At 30.7% G+C, this 23,436-nt stretch overlaps 2 protein-coding genes across 4 annotated transcripts; both read right to left on the minus strand.

The window, feature by feature from the left end:
* Positions 1-11,309: 11,309 nt before the first annotated feature.
* Positions 11,310-13,019, minus strand: LOC8284678 (solute carrier family 25 member 44). 2 transcript variants are annotated; one of them, XM_048377859.1, is made up of 2 exons: positions 12,449-13,019; positions 11,310-12,364 (listed from the first exon to the last, which is right to left on the minus strand). In XM_048377859.1, exons 1-2 carry the CDS (start codon positions 12,564-12,566, stop codon positions 11,535-11,537), a joined length of 948 nt encoding a protein of 315 aa, XP_048233816.1. In that variant the 5' UTR covers positions 12,567-13,019; the 3' UTR covers positions 11,310-11,534. The 2 variants fall into 2 exon arrangements, with proteins under 2 accessions (XP_048233816.1, XP_025013512.1); XM_025157744.2 differs by having other exon boundaries at positions 11,310-12,606; positions 12,846-13,018.
* A 7,062-nt stretch (positions 13,020-20,081) lies between these two features.
* LOC8284679 (ankyrin repeat-containing protein BDA1) lies at positions 20,082-22,151 on the minus strand. Of its 2 annotated transcripts, XM_048377858.1 has the most exons (3): positions 21,976-22,151; positions 21,296-21,905; positions 20,082-21,207 (listed from the first exon to the last, which is right to left on the minus strand). In XM_048377858.1, exons 2-3 carry the CDS (start codon positions 21,869-21,871, stop codon positions 20,335-20,337), a joined length of 1,449 nt encoding a protein of 482 aa, XP_048233815.1. In that variant the 5' UTR covers positions 21,872-21,905; positions 21,976-22,151; the 3' UTR covers positions 20,082-20,334. The 2 variants fall into 2 exon arrangements, with proteins under 2 accessions (XP_048233815.1, XP_015576097.2); XM_015720611.3 differs by having other exon boundaries at positions 21,296-22,150.
* Between the last annotated feature and the right edge of the window lie 1,285 nt (positions 22,152-23,436).

The following is a 23,436-nucleotide window of genomic DNA, read 5'->3' on the forward strand; positions in this document are numbered from 1 at the left end:
CATACAAGCTGTAAAAGAATATTCTAGTGTTGAAGTGTCCAGATTGAAAGCATGGAGAGCAAGAAATGCTGCTTTGGCATTTATCAATGGTGATGAGACAGAATAGCTTTCTAGCCTTCATGATTACAAGCTAGAACTCTTGAGAAGTAATCCATAGTTTTTGGTTTGAATGAAGGTATTTTTAACAGCATGTATGTGTGCTTTGCTGCATTGAGGGAAGGATTTAAGTTTTGTAGGCCTTTCATATCTTTGGATGGCTGTTGGCTGAAAGGAGTATTTGGAGGACAGCTTCTCACAGCTGTTGGTTTAGATGTAAATGACTGCATCTATCCAATTGCATGGTGTGTTGTGTAAAAAGAAAACAAGGAGAACTGGAAATGGTTTTTAGAGCTGCTGGCTCAAGATGTGGGGATAACAAACAGTTATCAATGGGTGTTTATAACTAACAGGCAGAAGGTAAATACTCTTCACAATTTGCTTTTCTATTCCTTCGTATATTTTGGCATAATGGTATTAATTGTGTGTTGTTCTTTTGGAATAGGATCTTATTCCTGCCATTGAAGAACTATTCCCTAATTCTGAACATAGATTTTGTGTTAGACATGTGCATAATAATTTTAGGAAGAAATTTAATAGTCTAGGGTTAAAAGAACTTGTCTGGGGTGCTGCTAAGGCAAGTTATGTCCACATTTTTCAAAGGATAATGGAGAAGTTTGCAGCAACATCACATCATGGACATAACTACATGAATAGCATCCTTCCTGATCACTGGTCTAGATCTCATTTTAGGACTGATGCTAAGTGTGACATGTTGTTAAACAACTTATGTGAGTGTTTTAATAGTTTTATCTTAGATGCTAGAAGCAATGGTGTGATAACTATGAATGAGGTTATAAGAACAAAATTAATGAAGAGTAAGAACATGGATGCTATGAAAAGAGTGGCATCTGCTTACTGCCCTAAGATATTGAAAAAACTAGAAAAAAGCAAAGAATTTTGCTGGATGTTTATAACAGAGTGGTCTGGAGGTGAGAGATTTCAAGTGGTTGGCCCAGGGGGATAGTTTGTAGTTGACAAACAAGAAATGACATGCACATGTAGAAGGTGGGATCTAACTAGAATACCTTGTTGTCATGTTGTATGTGCAATTTAGTATAACAATGAGAACCCTGAATTTTATATACATGACTTCTACAAGGTTGAAACATACCTAAAATACTATAGCCATTTGATTAACCCAACCACCAATAAAGAATTTTGGCCCAAGGTAACTGCCCCACCAGTCTTACCCCCCAAACCAATAAAACCTAGAAAAGGTAGACCTGCTAGAAAGAGAAGGTTAGAGGAAGAAGAGATGGAGGGTCTGATCAGAAATGCTAAGGTCACCAAGAAGGGCTCTGTGATGACATGCACAGTTTGTGGTGCTAAGGGCCACAACAAGAGGTTTCATGGTGGTAGTGCTTCTACAAGGAGGGAAAAACTGTCTGTAAGTATGCCATTCTTCTCATTTACTTATGCCTGTAAGTATACCCAATTGGTACCAAACATTGGTAACGTATATCAAATTGGTACCAAACATTAGTAACTTATATCCAATTGGTACCAATCATTGGTAACTTATATCAAATTGATACCAAATATTAGTTACTTATATCCAATTGGTATATAATACCCCTTCAATTTCTTTCTTTCTTATTGTAGGTGAAGAGGAAGATAAAAAAACAACAAAAGGAAAAGGAATCAAATGCTGCAACTACTGCTGCACAGAATATAGATGACCAACCTGATAATGTAGCTCCTACAGACACAACTCCTTTAGGGACAGCTTCAACATGTGATAATTTGTCACCGCTAACACCATTGTCACAGGTAAGTAATATGTCACTTATAATATTTATTCAGTATTGTCAACTGTTTGCTAACTTGAGACTTTATTATACAGTTATTCAATGTAACACCATCAGCAAAAGAATCAGAAAAACCTCCAGTTCACTCTACTACATCACCTTAAAAACCTACCAGCAAGAAGAGTAAAAGCATTAATGATTTGTTGAGTGAGCTGCCACCAGATCTGGCCATTGGAAGATTTTCAGAAACACAGAAAGGAGGAACTGAAGCTAAGGGAAAAAAGACTTTCAAACCTCCAGGGTTGTTGAGCAAAGATCTTGGGGCTGAAGGAGTTACCACAAGAACAAAACAAGACAAAGGAAAACAGAAGATTGATGGAAGTGTTTCAATAAAGAAGAGAGTTTGGGTGCCTCCAGAAAATACAAAGAACAAAGGAATTACAATTGGAAACCTTAAAAAATAATATTTATTTTGGTTGTTGTGTTGTTAATATGTTAATATATGTGTGGACCTAACATGTGGTCCTTTGACAGAATTTCGATTTTTGTAATGGCTTTTGACAGCCTTGGGTGTAGGGTTCATTTGGACAGAATTTCTACATCCATTCATTTTTTGTTTAAACATTTCATTATTTAAAGTAATCAACAGAGTACAATTATTTTCACTCAATTTGTCTGTTGCGAGGATTGCTCTATATAGGACATGTATGTGCATATTTATCATAACAGTAACATTCAAATGAAGCAATATTATTCAACTACTGTAAAAACCAAATACTCATATATCATTTCATTCATTCATCAGTAAATTACATAACTAACAGTAGTTGTAAATACTACTATTGTATCCAAACTACATCTTTAAGTAAAGCTATATCTTAAAAATAACAATCCATAACAGCCAAGCTTAGATAGGTCCATTCTGCACTTTATGCTCCTTTTTCTTCTTTCATTTTCTGCAGCTTTAAATTTAGTAAATTAATCCATTCTTGTACTCATTCAGCAGCTCAGTTGTAAGGTCAGATTCACCACTATCCATTTTTAAGTTAATAAAATGATAAATGAAGAATATGTACAAGAAGAAGATTCTTCATTACAACTCAAAACATATCAGTGTAAGCTAAGACAACATCCCCAAAACTTACTATAACAGAGCATAACCAAACTTGCGCCCGGATTTCCTTTCTGTTCGAGAGACGAAGCTTCACTTTCAGTTCGACAGACGAAGTCACCATGCACATATAGATCCAACACTAAATACACTGTAATCCAATACGACACGATAAAGAACAAGGAAGCTACATAATCGATTATTGCTTAAAGTAAATCGATCGATATAATAAAAACTAAGTTTCATAATTTGAGAATTTTCCTCATTTAGGGTTTTTTATTTGGGGTTTGGTTATAAATTGGGAATAAAAACTAGATGTTTTTAATTGCTGAGTTGGATAACTATTTGTTGAGTCAGCAACAGATGTGGCAAGTGGTGTGTTATCAATTCAAAATCCGGTAGCCACATCAGCAAATAAGTGCCGGATTCCTCTTTGGTACTGGCGGAAGATACAGAAATAATAGAAGTAGTACCAAAAAGAAACAAATTGAAGGTTTGGTACCATTTGGAAAAAAGTGCGAAGGTTTGGTACCAGCGGTGCAATTAATCCGGCTAATGTCCGATCATTTCCTGATCAACATGGAAGGATTCCTCTTCAATTAGCAGCAATGAGAGGAGAGTTGAGGGCATACAACAATTCATCAGCGCTTGTCCTGAATCAGCTCAGGCAAAACTACATGGAACGGAAATAGTTCAGAGTTGATTACATGGTTAAGTAATAATGGCGAATATAAAACTTAACATAAAGTCTTGATTTCCATTGCATCGAATCTTTACTAGCCCAGAGTTGGTTTGATCGCATCTTCTTTTCCACTTTTCACATTGTTTTTGGGTCTTTAGAGTTGATTTTTATATGTTGTACATATATAAGATCATATGATATAAATTGTTATTCAGTTTTACATTTAGTATCGTTTTGGTCACAGAAATTTAATTATAATTAAGAAAGTGAAATGCGATAATGATAATTTTTTATTGACAATATAATTAAATTATAACTAAAATTAAAAGTAAATAATTAAAAGAAAATAAATTAAATTTTTTATGGTTAAAACAAAATAACGTACAAAATTTAATGGTCATTTATATTTTTATCTCCACATGTATGTAAGAACATGTACTTGTATGGCTTTCCGGGTGAGCAATGGGAAGGTAGTTTACCTGTTGATGAAGTGCCTCCTGAATAACTTCGCAGAAAATGGCTTTAATTTTAGAAGTCTAATGAAGCTGTGCAGCGACAATGCTTGCTGGCAGTTATTAGTTTTGTTATTTTGAAAGTCTAATGAAGAAGGTGCTTCATGAAATTTCCTATTTTCTGAAGGATACTTCTATTTATCCACCAGTTATTAGTACCGTATACACATTCAATTAGTATAAAGCTAATCAATTACAATTCTCTTAATTGGTTACACATCAAACACTGGTCTCTTGTCCATTTTCTGCTGTAACAACTTCATCAGCCTCGACTTAAGACTGTGCTAGAAGCCTATCAATCCGTAAGCTGACAATTTTCAGAAAATGGTCGAATCCTTTTTCCTTGAGAATATTTTTTTATTAAATAAAAATAGAGTACAACTTATTTTTAATAAGAAATATATATAGCTAATTACATTAATTACAATAGTTGATGTCTCCTTAGACCCACCTAGGATAGCTTGTGTTGGCATTCTCTGTTCTTCACGCAACAATTCACAAAGAAATATATCTAAAGAAGGCACTGAATTTCTATTTAACAATCGAGCCCAAGCAATCTCAAATTCTGGTCTCAGTTTCATCAAAAACCGATCTATTTCTTCATGGACAGCTTGTAAACTAGCTAAAGCCTGTTGAGATACCTTGGAATATATAATATCAGAATATTCGCTCCAAAGATTAGTAAAACCAGAATAATACTGCTCAATAGACAGACTACCTTAACTGAAATTACTGATTTCCAGCTCAAGTTGAAATCGTCTTGCGGTATTATCTTAATGGTATATTCGTTGCAAATAATCCCAAATATCTTTGGCTGTAAATTGTTCACCATATTGTCCCTCAATGGATGCTAAAATCCAAAAGATTATCCGAGCATCCTTTATTTCCCACTGAATAAGTTCCTTTGAACCTGCAGGGAGCAGGAGATGTACCATCAATGTGACTCCAAAGTTCTTTACCTTTCAAGAACATTCTGAATTGAAACTCCCATGTAGCATAATCTTTTTCTGTAAATTTGATATCCAGAATCTCTATAAAGATCTTTCCAAAAAAATTCTCAGTAGACATTCTCAAAAAAAAAAATCTAAAAGCAAGAGTTGTTGATAAAAAATAATCAACCAAAAGTGATTAGCAAACTGAAACAAATTGTAATAGCTCTGATACCTTGACAATTTTCAGAAAATGGCTGAATCTTTTTTCTTAAGAATACTTTTCATTAAATAAGAATAGAGTACAACCTATTTTTAGTAAGAAATATATAGAGTTAATTACATTAATTATTGATATTATAATATAAGTAAGAAATATATACAACTAATATGGACACACTGTAGAAATCTTAGCCTGAAATTATGATCGGATTGTGGCCTTAATTTCTGTCCTTGATATAACCTACATCTGCATCATATTTCATAGTCAAGGATTGTAGTTGTCTGAAACAGTATTTCCCACTAATGTAACATTTGTTGAAATTAGTACTGTTGCTGTCAAGATTAGAAAGCCCATTTAGTTTCTTTGCTAAATGCAATAATGCAATCTCTGTCCAGCATATTGATCGGTCATGTTTTATGGTTGCTTTCAACTTTCAATTAGCTGACTACACCTTACTCTTTAGCTAAAGTTAATCAAGTGAGTGAGGTAGTTCAGGGTATGGTATATTGTACTGATTTTAGCTTTTATTATAGCAGTTGTAAAACTTCCATTTCAGTGAATCAAACAAGGTCCAGCGTGAGCATTTAGGACATATAATTAGTGATTATAAAATTTTGATTTATCTCATTTCAATCATTTAATTTTAATTTTGATTACATTTTAATTATTTGACCAATAAATAATCGTCGTATCACATATTTCTTTTCTTACGTACTCTTTTTCATTCATTACTGATACATGCCTATTATTTAACTAAGTTGAACCGTAATTAAAAATGAATGATTGAAACGAAACAAATAAAAATTTCATAACTAAAATAAAATTAAGTATAAAGTTCATGACCTATGTCCCGAGCGCTTGACACAAGTTCACCTTCTCCATCCTTTTCTGCTCTAAACTTCAAGAACATTACCCTCTCCTTTAAAAGCATTTGTTTCCTCAAAGATGAAGATAGGAAATTGTAATTGAACGAATGAAAGATCCTCCTAAGTAGCATCTACAGAATTAAGATTAGACCACTGGATGAGGACTTGAAGCATAGACTAATATTTGTCTCTTCGAATGCGCCAGAATGCCAGAGGCGTTTAAGGAACTCATACTAGTGATCAGTGGTTGCAGACACAGACATTGAAGCCCAGCGCAGCACCAAACCCCAGTTAAAGTTAGACGGTCCTTTTGCTGGAATTATTGAAAAGAAATTAATTATGTTGTAGATCATATACTTGTAAGTACGGTATCAAAGTCCATTTTGCCTATGAAAATGTGAATCGCAAAAAAAATATTTTCATATCCAAAAGCATATAGATGAGATGGTAAACATTTTTTTTGGCTTAATTAATATCTTGAATTCAAGATTTAAGTATGCAATTTTGTTAAAATTTTTAAAGTAATATTTTACCGTTCAAAAAAGTTCCGATGGCACACTTTAAATTAATTCTAAATATATGTATGCTAAAAAATAAGTATTTCTGTGTATAGACGACTGCTTTAAATTAATTTTAAATATATGCATACAAAAAACAAAAGTGTTTCCATATTTATTACCACTCTTTCCATTGCAATCATAAAAGATGTAATTATTTCTTTTCTTTTCCTTAGCTATTTGTTCTAAGTTTAATTTTCTGAATGTGTGAATGTCAACACAAAATTGCTTTCAGGATTTAACTTTTCATACACAAGGATTTAAGGTCGTTTCTTTATTAATTATATATATAGAAAAAGTATTTCTTACTTTAGAAGTAATACAAGATTATATAATGCAAGAATTGCATGCATCTCATTGATGCTTGGAACCGTTAATTGTAGAAAAATCCTTCAATCAAGGAAGTTGAATGCCTGTGGCCAATAAGTCCAACACCAACATATAAGGGTCCACCTAGCAAACACACCAAACATTATTTTATTTATTTGTTAATACATCAATTATGCTAGATTTTAGTTTTATATGCTTATAGCCTTGAGATCATTCATCTTTCCAACATAAAGAAAATCTTTCTTTTTTTTCTTAAAATATTATTTTTAGTTTTTCTTTTATTATTATTATTATTATAAAACAAAATACAATAATTCAAATTTTAAAAATCGCCATCAAATTGAGATAAATATTTATTGTGAAATTAAGCCTTGGCTGCAATATTCATCAATGGTAAACAAACAATGATTGAGGTCTAGGGTCTCGGCTCTGTTTTCGTGGACTAGAATATGGTATGCTTGTAATTGACTTGTACATACAGACAGTCAAATATTTTAAGGTGAGTTTGCAAATGGGTTGGTATATTCCCAATTTTCCTGTCACTTCAAAGGAAAGTAAGTAAATAGATGAATATTAGTTTTAACTATGATTCTCCTTCAATTCCTCTTATAGAAATTAAATTTGATTACATCCCAAAAATGTAAAAAGTTTCAACTCATAGAAAATAATTAAAATATAATTAAGTATTTTTTGTTTCTATTATAATAAATTCAAAATTAATTAATTTTTCTCCATTCCCTTTACTAATAATTTTTATATAATCAAATATAATAGAATAAATATTGTTTCTTTCCTTCTCTTTAAAATACCTTCCTTTCCCTCTCCTCTTCATTGCTATGCACTGCAAAGTTTAAAGAATCATTGGAAAAAGCCAATGTTTGATTGTACAAAACAAGAAACGAGAAATGACCCAATCCAAAATACTGATAACTTATGATAGAGAAGGGACAACAGATGCATTAAATAATGGTAACAGGTATCTCAACTTTTTAATTTTTAGTACTTTGATATCTGCATTTTTTTAATCAAGTGTCTAATCTTTGTAACTAATATATATATATATATAATATTTTTAGTCTATTTAGTCTTACCGAAACATTAACCAAGTAAAAGCGAAATCTGCACACGTCTAAATAAGTAAAACAAATTAAATAATAGGTGATATATAGATGCTAATTGACCAAAATACCTTCACATTGTTCTTCATTTATCCTCCATTCTAGGTAGCAAAAAGTGGAAGAAATCCCACTAAAAGAAAGGATAATTGGCTTCTGAAGAAGATATCTGCTATAGCCCACCTCAATAATATTATCCTATAAATTTAAAAATCCCTATTGTAACAATTAAACTATATAAAGTAATATCATCTCTAAAAACAGCAATAAAATTATACAGATGGGTAGCTATCTAGCAATTAGGAAAAGAACAATTCAAAGTTGTTGATGCAACCTGATCAGCAGGCCTGATACAGTGTCTAGGAGCAAAGGGAACAACAAAGAAGGGGACAAAGGATAAGTTTTCCTTAATGACCTGCACTATAGAGTCAATTTCTTAACAGCACTTTGTATGCAAAATCAAATTGTCAAATTTACAAAAAGACAGCAGAACTGTTAAAAGAAATTTGGCCATTCGAACTGCATCCGGCAGAGCATAAGCTTCTGCCATAAAAGGAAGAAGAGCTTTGATCACTCTGGAACCACTATCTAGCAGATTCCCAGTAGAGTTTCCTCCTGTATATAACAGCCTAAACCAGAAAAGGAATGGAAGGCAGCATTCACCTTAAAATTCAGTTGACCCTGCTGAGGGAGTCTCGATCTAGTTTGAAATAGAAATTGATCCTCCGCGCTAGAAAATACCAAAGCAATTAGCTAAGATTATGTGGCCCTTTCCCTCTTCTAAAAATTAAACCTACTTCACCATGGCAACTCCACCATGGAGATAGTTGTGTCAGATTCATAGCTGTTCGCTCTCAATCTAATAACTAACGGCCGCAATTAGAAACTTTAGTTACTCTGAACTAGACTGTAAATTTATATTCTTATAATAACAATTTTTAAACTATCTCGAATTAGAATTACATTTTTCCCTAAGAGCTGCACCCTATCCCAACCCCATATAGTTCTGCTCTTGGGATTGCTTAGTTAGTCGAGTAATTTTCTAATTCCTTGGTTGATGAACTGTCTCTTTCCACTGGTTTTCTTTTTTTCTATTTTAGGTTTGATTGAAAATCTTTTTACTGGGTTTTTCATTTTTGCAAAACAATTATATATCATGACATTTCTCTGTTTGTGCTCCGATCGTTTCTATTAATGGTTGAAGATGAATAGATAGGAGAACAATCCAAAAAAAAAAAAAAAAAGTGTTACCTAGAAATTATTTTATAAAGCAACTTGTTCAATAATTATGATAGCATTTAGTGGGGTGATTTTTCTTATCATATTTGCTTATTAGTCTGATATTTGATTTGATTTTATTCATTTCAGAAGAGTTTTTCTGGTTTTATACTACAAAGAACGGAGCAGAAATATTGCTAAAGCAAAAGAAAAATGAAGAGACATTTTGGCCAATTGGCATCAGAAAAACACGCGTCATATGATGTGTCTTGCTTATTGGAAGAATGTTTGTTTAATTAAGGCTGTGCTACTGAGCCTTAATCCGGCTAAATGCACTCAAATATAAATTAGTAATAAAGTTAAAACATTTAATTAAATAGTACTAAATAGCAGAAATTAAAAATTAGAGATACTAATTATGTAATTCTACCTTAAATAATAAAAAGGCAGATTCTATTAGATCCAACCATATTCAGGGTCACTTTCAGGTTTCTGACCTTAGAGAATTAAAAAGAAAAAAAACTAGATCATCACCCACTGCATCACCTAAATAATGTTATCTGAATTATATCCAAGCTATCTCCTTTCTCAAATCACAAGCAATTAAAAATAAATACTTGTAGGGTCAAAATACAATTATATATAACACACCTAATTCCTACTATTACTACTATATGTACTCCCAATGCTTGCACCTTAACCACACTCAGACCACTTGCAAAGCATGAAAAGGAGATTTGCCATGAACACTGGTTTTTTCTTTTTTCCTTTTTATTTTGATATGGAAGATTGATAGAAAATCACTAATAAAGAATGAAATCCATAATAGATGAACCCTTAAAAATTTAAACACATCTTTATTTTATAATATAGAAAGATAAGGAGTTCGATCGCGCCTTCTCCTCCTTAGCTCTTTAAAATTTCTGATTGTAAATAAAGAAGAATTAATATTTCTGTTTAAACTTGAATATGTTGGACCAACATGAAATCTTGAGTGATTTCCCAAGTCCGACATTCATCATTGAAGTCATCCACAAAAGAAACAAAATAAATCAGAATCACCTCAACTTTGTCCTCCCACTAACAGTCGACAATAAGAATCCTTGCTCTAGTTGATGTGTGGCTCAGATTAACTCAAAAACAAAATGATTCCTGAGGTTCAATGAGTCTTCAGTAAATAATGTTACCAATGACTTCCATCGACACTATAACTAAGGCTATATCCGCGAGTTCACTTAGACCCTCACATCAGACTGATTCTAACTAGGGTTTGGAAGGCTCCGACGATCCAATTACGAAACAAACCACCTTTCTTCCACTTACTCCTAGGCCTGATCAAAGACTAGCAAAAGTAGGCACTAACTGAACACTTCAAAAAATTTCAAATTTAGTAGCAGCATAGATGGGCTGCTTACAGAATAAATATAATCACATTGAGAACAACAAATATAATGTGCTATATAATTTTAATCAAGTTTCAGATTCTTGAGTGAAGCCAACATGTAAAGGTGGACACTGTATGGGACCCTAACATGCTTCAGATCCATCCAAAACCATGTAGCCCCCGCCATTAACTACAGTTATCCACAACAAAACACTAGACAAAAGAAAATTCAATAAGCTCTTATTAGTTTTTCGAGAACCCCATATCTGTAAACGACTCTAGTAGACCAAACTTTTCTTTTCTTGGCCCTCAATTGACTTGCTCACTAATAGCAAGAAATTGTAATATTAACTTCTAAATTGACCTCATGAACAAGAAGACACAAAATTAAGGCTTGCAGAGCACCTAAATCATGCTATTCTCTTTTAAATTATGGGAATCTTGAACATTGTGAACTATTTATGGAGGACATTATGAAACAGGCAAAAAATATGGGCATAGTCATATTCTCAAAGCCCATGCCTTACAACAATACTAAGAAGCAGAAAGAGAACAAAATTTATATATATTTATATATATACATATGGTGGAAACCTGCATGCATTTACATTGATCATTTTTCTTGAGCAGGCAGGCAAAGGAAACAAAGAGAAAGACAGTGAAAAAGAGAAAAAAACATGGACAGCTAGCATTTAGACAAAGATAGATGAAAATAAAAATAAAAAGGAAAAGAAAAAAACCTTTTCCCCGTTTTCCTATATCACTGCAGAACTTCTTGGTTCTTGGTTGAGAGGCGTTTAAGAAACTCATAGGTAGTGATCATTGTTGTTGCAGACATGGACATTGAAGCCCAGCGTGGCCCCAATCCCCTGTAGCAAGCCATCCAACCACCTTCCCTAACAAGATTTCTAACAGTCTGTCCAATAGTCGGTCCACGCCTTCCGTTTTCCTCTCCATCCAGAACCTGCATTCTGGTCTTAATTGTATCAAGTGGCATCGTAATTAAAGCAGAAACACCACCTGCCATCGCTGCACTGACTCCCTGAACTGCCATTACTGTTTTTGAATCAGGTTTTAGCGTATTATTAGAATCAACATTAACCCCATCTTGATGTTTCTTGGAAAAGTAGCACCCAACACCACCCCAAACCATCCTCTGAGCAACAGAGTAAGAAGCCCACCAAACAGCATTAGAAGGCGCATAAGTCAGAATAGATATCCCAAAACCTCTATACAATCCTCTGAGTCCATCACTAGTAATAATTTTCCTAAACGCATCAATCCCATTTGAATATTTACACGTAGTTGATGCATTACCTGCCCCCTGAACCATAAGTCTCTGGCTCACAACATCAATTGGGGTCCAAACAAGTTGAGCAGCCAGAGCAGCACTCAGCCCAGCGACCGCATTCGCAGTAGTAGCAGCGGTCGCTTCAGTAAAACCTAACCCAACCGTAGCAGTCCCCACATTACTCTTAGTAACCTCAAGCGCACCCATGTACAAGGCTCTAGCAGGAATTGTACCCATTAAAGAAGTCCCAAATCCTCTATATAAAGCCCTAAAGCCCTCAAGCCTGACCATTCCAAAACCTGTTTTTATGCAAGAAACTTGAGATTGAGCTACTTGTTGTCTTGTTTTTAAAACAACAATAGGATACAGAGTAGCTGATACACCTGAAAAGAGCGCGGCACCGAGAAAGAAAAACTTAGATTTATCAAGCATTTCCCAATCTATTTCGGCCGGTATATGGATTTCTTTCTCCGATTCATCCTCCGCCGCGCTCAAATTCATTTCTGCCACTTTCTTCTCAATTTTTCTTTTATTACAAACACTGTACAAAACAAAATTGAAAAATCTATTGTATATACAAGAAAGCCAAAACTTATACAAACAAACAAACAAACAAAAAAGAAAAAAAGTATTTCTATTATTGCAATAAAACAATAATCTAGTTGATTTTTTTGATGTTGTTATTATTTTTTTTCCTCCTGTTGAACCACGTTTTGGATCGGAGACGGAATAGAACAAATGGATCTAACATTGATTAATGTGTTTCTTGATAGGCCTCACCGGAGATTAAATCTGTCATCGCCGCCGTTCTTATTCGGCAACTGGGAAACACTCGCCGGAAACCTTGGATCTCTCTGGATATATTTCTAGAAACAACGGTGTCTAATGTAATAAAATAAGAATTAAAAGAAAAAAAAGTTCTGAAGAGGATAAAGAACGGGAAAGAGAGAGAGTAAAAGAAAGTGTGATTTTAACGATCAGGAAGCGATAGACACGTGGCAGTTATCGGTTAGGCTTTTATTTTTTTTGTTAGTTTGTCTTTAGTTTGTTAAGAGATTGATGTCTACGCGGCGTTTATGGATATTCCATAGGAAATGTATTTCATTTATATATTAAAATTTTAATTTGAATCGGTTGCAAATAAAAATTGGTGTAAGAAATACGATAAAATAATAACTCTTTTGGTTCTCAAGAAAAGAACACTGATTTGAAGAACGGAGATTTGTATTTAATTCAAGTGTAAATGAATTTAATATTTTAATTCTTAGAAAATATTATATAATAAAAGTATTCTTTAGTAAAAAAGAATCAGAATAAAACCGAGAAAGAGAAAGATTAAAAAAGAAAAAGAGAAAGGAGATGTTACAACTTTAAATTAAAAGTAGTTGTCTCATAATAAAGAATTTAAATTTTTTAAAAAATTTAATAAAATTTGTTAAAATTATAATTAAACTCCATTAAAATGTTTTACAACCGTTATTACAACCTTTTTTTTCTTAACATTAAGACCTGTCTTTTTAAGTATATGGACCTATTTTTCCAGTAAATAAACAAATCCTGTAAATAAAAAATAAAATTCATACTTCATTTAAAGTTATTAATTGATTTTCTGTCCCTGTTGATTCGATTTGATTTGATTTCTCTATTGCTGTTATTTTCTTAAGTTTTATGTTTAATTATTGGGAAATTAAAAGAAAATAAGAAAAACTAGTAGCAAAGAAAAAATTGAAGAAAGAAAACCTTTCTATCTAGAGAGTATTTTGGGAATTTAGATTGTGAAATCAATAAAATTTAAATATTTAATAATTTAATCAGAAATATTATTTAAAATAATCTTTAGAAAATTAATTTAATTTCTTAAGTTTTCTGTTTTATATTTAATGGTTTCAAAAAATTAAACTTAATAATTCGGATAATTACCAGATAAAATATATTTATAAATTCAAAGAGCCGAAAATTGTTCTGGGAATTAGTTAGGCCGGTTCTTCTCACAGTGAAATATCTGAGATCTTTATTCTCAACCCTTGGTTTCTGGGACCCAGTGTAAAAGAGGGTAGCGATGTTTGGTCCTATGTAATGTAGCGGTACTAAGTATTATTTATTGTACGAGAGCACGTTAGCTGACGTGTGATCCCTATCCGAAAAGAGTTGGGGGAATATTTAGTGCGGGAAGCACTTTTGCTCTCCCATGTGGAGCCAATCACAGTGTCTTTCAGTTCTAGGGATGTCCCTGTGACATTTAATAATAGCACCGTCACTAATTTATAAGTACTAAATTATACAAATTTAATTTAACGCAAAAAGAAAAATCGTGTATAGTAATTTGTAATTTTAAGTTTGAGTAAGTAAAAACTATCTATACATATCGAAATTTATGTTAATTCATGAAAAATATTTTAGATATTTAATTTTTAAATTAGCAATTGAAAAGAAAAAATAAACTACACTTTTAGATGGATTAAAAATAAAAAAAATATTAAATCAGAGTTAAACATAATATTTTTAAGTTTTTACTATTTATTGTAATCTAAGTAATTTTATTTTTTTATTTAAAATAAGTACGTGGATTTTTTTATTTCTCTCCTTTTTTTTCTATTTTTCTCTGTAAAATATGAAATTTTAAAACTTATTTGTATTTAAATTATCAATTTGACTAGTCTTAACTAAATTTAAATTTTTGAAGCACGAATTTAAGTTGAGCTCAAGTCAATTGAAAATACTTATCTTATATTTTAGTTTTCTTAGCCTTTATAATGGTTCCTTACTTATTTATAAAAATTTAAGTTAAAGATCTAATTTCTTAAGTAAGAGTTTTAAATTCTTAAATAAGGATTTCAATAGTTTAATAAAAAAGATATGAGTGATATATTCTCCTTTTTGAAAAAAGTAGTTCACTTTTAATATATATATATATATATATATATATATATATATATATATATATATATATATATATATATATATATATATATATATATATATATATATATATGTGTGTGTGTAAATTTAAAATATTAATTTTAAATTAATGCCATTAATATGTATCACTGTTCTCTAAACAATTTTATAAAGTTACAATTTTAAATTGTGGTGACAATATCTATATTAATTGATCAGAAGATATATTTAATAATAACTTATTAAATTAATAATCAAAAAAATGTTAACTATAGTATTTTTTTTTTTAAGAACTATATAATTTAAAAGGTAATTAATTCGGTGTCATATAATACTGATATCATATATATTTTAAGCCACTAGATTTGTTAGATTTAATCACAACCGTTGTAACGCTCATGTTCAATCTTGGCCTAACTATTCAATTTTCTCTTTTCACTTTTCGGACTATGGAGTCTAGCAATTCGAAACTCTAACTGCTACTGATTCAATCTTAAAACGACTCTAAAATATCATGTATAACACTGATGGTGGAAAAACATAGGGGTGAGTAACACTCAGTAAGAGAATAAATAAATAACAAAAGGAAACAAACAATGATTTAAATAAAATTCATACAAAATTATGTTATTCTTGAATACTTTTTTGCTGAAAAGAATATTGCTATTATTTTGAACATAAATATTTAATCAAAAACATTTTAGCTGAGTAAATGAAATTTTATAAAAATAATTAAATAAAGAATCACTTTAATATGTATTTAAAACGATTAATCTTTTTTTCAGTAATATGTTATTTATATTTATATTCCTGTGATTAGGATTTGCGCTTTGGAATGCTCGATAAGACGTTTTTGCACTCGAAATTATCAGAGATCGGTAAAGTATATCTATGAGTGTATATTTATTTTATTTATTACTATTTTTCATGGTATGAAATTTTTAATTAATTAGTATCGATATTTTCTAGATTGGTTCGAGCTTATGCAAATAGTTGATTGCAGATTAGAAAAAAGAAATTATAGTTTTAAATACATATTGTAGTGATTCTTTATTTAATTACTTTTAAAAATTTTCATTTATCTAGCTAGAATATTTTTTTTATTAAATATTTATGTTCAAAATAATACTAATATTTTCTTCAGAAAAAAAATTTTTCAAGAATAGCATAGGTTTGAATGAACTTTATTTAAATCCTTGTTTGTTCTCCTTTATTATTTATTTATTATCTTCCTGAGTTTTACTTACCTCTATTTTTTTCCCTCATCAATGTTATGTATGATATTTAAGAGTGAGCAGTAGCAGTTAGAGCTTCAGGTTGCTAGACCCCATGGTTCGGAATAGTAAAGAAAGAAAATTTAATAATTAGGTCCAGATCGGACAGAGACGTTACAATTGTTGAATGAATCTTATTAATAGAAAAGTAAATTATTTTTTTAATGATTAAATATAATATAAGTGCAAAATTCATCAATATTTATATTTTATTCTACCGATTATATAAATTTTTTTAAAAAATTAATAATTTTATTTTTATTAAAAATAAAATTTTTATAACACTAACATTATGTCACACCAAACTATAATCCAAAAAATTACAATCTTTTAGGAGTGAAGAAATATATAAACCATTTTGGATAGATGAAGAACGTGACAACAACATAAAACTGTTTTAATCATCCACATAAGATTTTGTACAACGACTGCCTCGTAACGATCGGTGGCCGGTAAAATTGTTCATAACTATTTATATTTTAAACGTTAGAAGAGTCATCCATAAATCCTGCTACATGCCTATTCATTTTTCTGATATTAACATTCTGATTTAAGAAAAAAAATTATTATTATTATTATTATTATTATTATTTTGATAACAGATTGGGGAAAGTTTATATTTACCAATAATTTCTAAGAAAAAAGCTGGATATAATGATTCATAAAAATTATATTTATTAAGATTAATGTGTAGATCATAACTGATTAATTACCTCCCATGATGAGGATTAACTATATAGTTTTTACTAATTCAGGCTCAAAACTTAAATGTTGTTATTCGTAGTTATTATTGTGGTGCTTTCTAAGGTAATTTTATTTAAAATAAAGTAACTTTGTTTTATATTAAACACTATTGCTTTTTAATTAGTTTAAATTTTATTTTTTAAAATTTTAAAAATAAAAATGACTTGCAATGTATTGGACCCTCTGCAATTTAATAATTATGAAAATAATTAATACTTACGAAAAATGACAATCTTCATATTTTTTTCATAAATTATACTAATTTTTCATAAGTGTTACTAGTTGCCAAAAAAATAAATCATATTATGAAAAAGTGATTACTTTTGCAACATATATTTGCGGAAAAGTTGACAAATTATGAAAAACACTAAATTTTTCGTCATCGCGAGATATATTGTTAAATTACGACATTATCTTCATATTTTTCACAAATTAAACTATTTTTTTTATAAATATTACTAATTGCGAATAATTTTACGAAAAAATAATTATTTTTACAAAATTTAATGATTTACGAATGAAAAATTTACGACAAATACTAAATATTTTCGTAATCGTAAAATATATTCTTAAATTACGAAAAATGACAATTTTATTTATATTTTTCCACAAATTATACTAATTTTTTCGTAAGTGTTACTAGTTGCGAGAAAATGATTAATATTATGAAAAATACTAAATTTTTTTGTAATCGCAAAATATATTGTTGAATCATGAAAATTGATAATTTTCTTTATACTTTTTTGCAAATTATACTATTTTTCATAAGTGTTACTAGTTGTAAAAAACGATTGATATTACAAAAAGATGATTGCTTTTGTGAAATTTAACAATCTATGAAAAAATTAACAAATTTACAAAAAATATTAAATTTTTTGTAATTGCAAAATATATTGTTAAATTACAAAAAATTACAATCATCTTCATATTCTTTTATAAGTTACACTAATCTTTGAAACTAGTTGCGGAAAAATGATAACTTTTACGAAATTTAATGATTTATGAAAAATATTAAATTTTTTTTGTAATCGTAAAATTATTGTTGAATTACGAGTATAACAATCATTTTTATATTTTTTTACAAATTAAGCTAACTTTTGTACATTTTAAGGGTGCATGGATTTTTAAAATTATCTTTTGTTACTTTAGCAAATATTATTTTAATTAGTAACCTGGAATTATAGGTAAAGAAAATTATATAAATTATTATTATCTTATTGGTGGATTAAAATAAAATATGATTAAACAAAGTAACCATAGAATTTTCCTACTACTATTATTATTAGGAATAAGTACAAAAAACTACTTTGTGGTTTTATCATTTGACAACTTTAAATATATGATTTTTTTTCGGATAAAAAGAGATATGTAGTTATAAATCGTAACAAAAAAAGATATCTCACCGTTAAAATGTTTCGATTGACAAATATTTAGTCATATTCATTCCAATCAGCCATCATTATCATAATTCTTTTATTTGATAATATGAGTTTAGAACTTAATAACTCAAGACGTCATTGTCTGACCATTAAATTGATATCATCGGATAAATGACTTTTTAAATTGCAATTTAACAGTCAAATATTGAAATTAGGAATTGTTAAGCTCTAAACTTACGTTATCAAATACATACAACATGATAATGATGACAATTAGCATAAAGGTGGTTGATCTTTATAAATTGAAAATTTTAATGATGAGATACCTTTTCTTTGTCATGATTTGTAACCACAATATTTTTTTTTATCTGACAAAAATTCACATACTTAAAGTTGTCAAAATCATTTATTATTATTAGCATCCCGATTATCCTTGACAAGCTCATTATTTTCTTCTTACACATGGTAACTAAGAAGGTGTTTGGTTCAGATGTTTGATGCAGTTGATAGCTGTTTTTCACCGAACAGATATATTAAAGCGTTTAGTAAAGACTTAAGAAACAACAGCTGATAGTTGATTTAGTCATAATCAGCTTCTGATTGTATCAGCTCTATTTTAGAGTTTTTTTTATCAGCTGATAGTTGATTTTTTTTATTATTTATTTGAACACTATTTTCTTATTAAAACTTATTAATAATAACTTATTTTAAATTGATTTCATATAATTAAGATTTTAAATTTTAAAATAAATAATTATTATTTTGAAATTACTTTTAATAGTTAAATAATTATAATATTTAAAATTATGGTATTTGAAATTAGAAATTTTTATTAGTAGAATTTAAATTTAAATTTATACTTTAAAATAACTTTTAAAAATATTTTTAAATAATAAATACAATTGAGCTAAAAATATAATTTTTTAATTATTATAAATTATTTTTATTAATTTATATCATTAAATATAATATAATAAAATAAAATATATTTAACAATAAATTATACATTCAATGGTCATTATACTAACAGCAATCGCCAATAAAATTTTATAAAACGATTTAATTTATCAGTTATTAGCTACCAGCTATCAGCCTCTAGCTCTCGGCTATCAAGGCCTAATAGCTTTAAAGCCTCTAAATGATTTTATTTAACTGGCAGGTGAAGAAAGTCTCTCCATGTTCTGAAATTGACTCAGGAGTTAGGAGAAGAGAAACCGTGAGCCAATCTTGAATTACTTCAACTCTGCCTCTTATGGAAGCTAAAATGTAGAGGAATTCTACAATCTTATCATTTTTGACACATATAATAAAGCTTTGACAATCTCGGTGTGTCCCACAGCAGAAGCTAAATGAAGGGGGAGAGCGTTTGAATGAGTCGCGTTCTGAAGCCTTCTTAGGATTGGTCAAGTAAAGCTGAAATGTCTAATGGAGTTTCACTGAATGGGGCTACTGAGTCTTTATGAAGAATGAGTTGGTATATTTGAATCATTCTGTTGAAGGGTGTAACTAATATATCCCATTTTTGCTGCTTCATGAAGTAATTTTGAATCTTCATGATATTAATTCACCTCTACCTCTCGTCACCTGTAGCACATGTAGGGACAAGAAATAAATCTAAATATAAAAATCCGTACCAGTTCAAACCTGCTTTTGATATATTCCTGAGAATAAACTTGCAAGAAAGCTCTGAATTTTGGCAGGTTTCAGGAGCTTCAGTAGTATATATAAATGCTCATTAATATATTTCCATATGAAAAGTGCAAGTAGAAGCTGTAGCTAACTAACTTATGCTACTCTTTCATCTTGATAATAATATGTTTGTTGTATGTGTTACCTAAACTCGGACTCTTGTAACCGTAAGAGTTCATAATTACAGCATTGACCTGAACTATGATATCCATTTGTTTATTCACTAAAAGAACAAAGAGATATTTGAATACGATTCAAAGTTTGTCCTACAACTCTACAAATTGATCATTCCCTCTGTAAGAGACATAAGCCTTTTGTTCTCGTGTATGCTTTCAAGATTTTACGCCAACACCTGCGCAGCTTCTTCACTGTCCAAGCAATAAAACGAATTGCTTCAATCAGAGAAGCCAATAGAAGTACTCCAATCCAAATCCAATATAACTTGAAATAAAGGTTTCTGAGTCTGTTTCTAAGACTTGATGGGGTCACTGTAACAATTGCTACTAGGTATCCGAACGCCAAGAATGTTACTGTGACGAAAATGGCCTGCGCAAGAAGCCACACACAGAACTTGTTTCGAAGAGGAAATCCTCCAACAATCAAAGCGATGACGCTGAGAGAAGCAACAAATGCAACGCTATTGTAAGTCAAGAAAGTAATATGGGCTTCTGGATTGGCATAAGCTAAGACAGAAGTACCAGCTTCACATACATTTGTGTCACTGCAAGCAGGACCACCTAAGTTATTTGTATAATTTTGTTGCCACACACCACCAGGAGGGTTTAATGCAGCTTGGAAAGTAATGGTTGCTATTACAGTAGCTACTATCATCAATGCGCCTCGTGTTTCTTCCCTGTCATATTCTAATAATCTCATGCATTTGCTAAACCAAGATTTTGATTTTCGCGATGATTTACTAGGAAAAATAGCAGCAGAAGAACTAGCACTTTTTGCTCCACTATTAGGCATAAGCGTGAAATTGCTGCTAGTTAGCTCCTTGGATCTTCTAGCACCAGCTTCAATCAAAAGATTCTGAATTTCTAGAGTTCTGTAATCCCTGGAGCCCAGCTGTAATACATCCAAGGCAGTCAAACCCATTCCATTCAAGGCATTTGCTCTGGATTTTATTCCTGGTAGCGAAAGCAAGTACCTTATAGTCTGCAGTGCACAATTTTCTAATCGTAATGTAAATTTGTCTTATAATTGAAATTTCCTCATTGATTGAGCCTAACAAGATAGTAATTACCTTGGATTGCTTTAGCCTGACCGATAAATGCAAGATTGTGTTTCCCTCCTGATTTTCTTTGACAATCTCATCTTCTTCCTCCATGATCAATACTAAGAGCTTCAGAGCCCCCAAATGGTTATACTTGACACACAAGTGTAAAACTGTGTCTCCATCAAGCAGTTCCGAAACCGATGCAGGACAGGCAGTGACTAATTCTTGAATAACCTGAATTCTGCCTCTCATGGCAGCTAAATGAAGAGGAATTCTACCATCTTGATCACGAGCCAAACAAGCACCATCTCTGACACGCAACAGAGCTTTGACAATCTCAGTGTGGCCTTCAGCAGAAGCCAAGTGAAGCGGAGAGCGTTGGCGGAAATCGAGCTCCGATGCCAACCCAGGATTCAATTCTAGAATAGTTATGGTAAAACAAAGATGGCCTAGCAAAGCTGAAACATGTAGAGGTGTTTCAGTGAAAGAGGTAAGTGAAACTCTGTGAAGAATGAGTTTGTCTTTTTGGATCAATGTGTTTAAGGTTGTCATACATCCCCTGGCTGCTGCTTCGTAAAGTAAAGCTGAATCCTCCATCTCCATGATATTGTCCCCTGTCTCGATCTCTGCGAAACTACTGGGGATGCAAAGAGAAGAATCAAGAAACAGATCATAAAATGAAGGATTTTCTTGAAAAATATGCTTACAGGGTCAAACAAGCAGCTATGGAACTGGAAGGTCTTTGGTCTGAATTTGTGGATTACGCGTTTTTCTGTTGTTCTTTTAATTTCCGAAAGTCAACAGACAGCCAAGAAAACCCCAAACGCTGGTGTGAGTTTTCAGGTTTAATTGCTCCATTTTAGGGTTTAATTATGCTAAAATGAATACTGGAGAGATAGATTAACTCTACTCAAAAAAGGTCAACGTCTTTTTAAGCCCCTTTAATTTAAATAAAAAAACCAGGTGGACTTGGTATTTTAATAAAAATGTACTAGCAACAATTTTCTTTTTATTGTCCGTCACTAAAAAGTGACTATATTTTCAATTTCGTCTTTGAGAAAGCGACTGTTATCCCTTTGATTGAGCAGTCACATTTCCGTTGCTATTTTTAGCGACAAATAGACGAGTTCCATCGCTGACACTTCAGCAAGAAGTACTTTGAGTAATTTCAACACTCTTTTTATGCATGTTAAATTTATTATTTTTAAAAAATAATATAATAAAATAATTTACAATTAAAAAGTATCGATCAGCAAAGATTTAATTATTTTCATTCTGATCAGCCGTCGTTATATAGATTTAGAGTTTAATAACTCAAAACATCATTGTTAAATCGATTTTATTAGATCACTGACTTTTTAAACTGCGATTTAACGGTAATAATAAAATAATGAGTTATTAAGCTCTAAACTTATATTAATAAAAACATACAACCTGATAATTATAGCTGATCGGAGTGAAGTTAATTGAATTCTACAAATCAAAATTTTTTAACAATGAAATATTTTTTTTATTGTCATCTGTAATTACATATTTTTTTTATATAGAAAATAGATACAAATACTAAAAATTATAAAATAATAAAATCATATAATATTTTTTTATAAATTTTGATAAACCTGTGAACTTATTTTAATGATAAATTGGTTGTACAACCTGTATTTTGCGTACAATTTGTTGTTTTTAGCAGATTTAATGGTGACATGGAAACAAAATTAGTCCCACTCGGTTGCAGTTTCATGTACTTCTCTTGAAAATGAAATTAAAAAATAGCTTTTGTTCCATTTCCTTAAATTAACCCTAAAATTAACTAAAGTTTTAAATTATATGATAATATCAATTTAGTTATTTTAAATTTTTGGTTTTAACCTAATAGGGCTCACCTACTCAGAAGGGTAGAAGACAAAAAGAAGAAAAATCTATTTATAGATGATTTCTTCTCTATCACCATTTTCGCTTATTTTATTAGTATCTATGAATCAAAAACTAAAAAAAGGAAGAGTAAAATCATCTTCTTCTCTAAATCCAAATCTAGATTATTTCTCTTCTCACTCACTAGAATACATTACTTCTCCTCCAATCTTTAACCCAACTCCAATCATGAATCCTAACCCTAACCTTGAGCCATAACTCCTCATTTCCTCTCCTTTTCCATCCCCAAAAAATGA

Source organism: Ricinus communis, chromosome 8, assembly GCF_019578655.1.
Source record: "Ricinus communis isolate WT05 ecotype wild-type chromosome 8, ASM1957865v1, whole genome shotgun sequence".
NCBI lineage: Eukaryota > Viridiplantae > Streptophyta > Magnoliopsida > Malpighiales > Euphorbiaceae > Ricinus > Ricinus communis.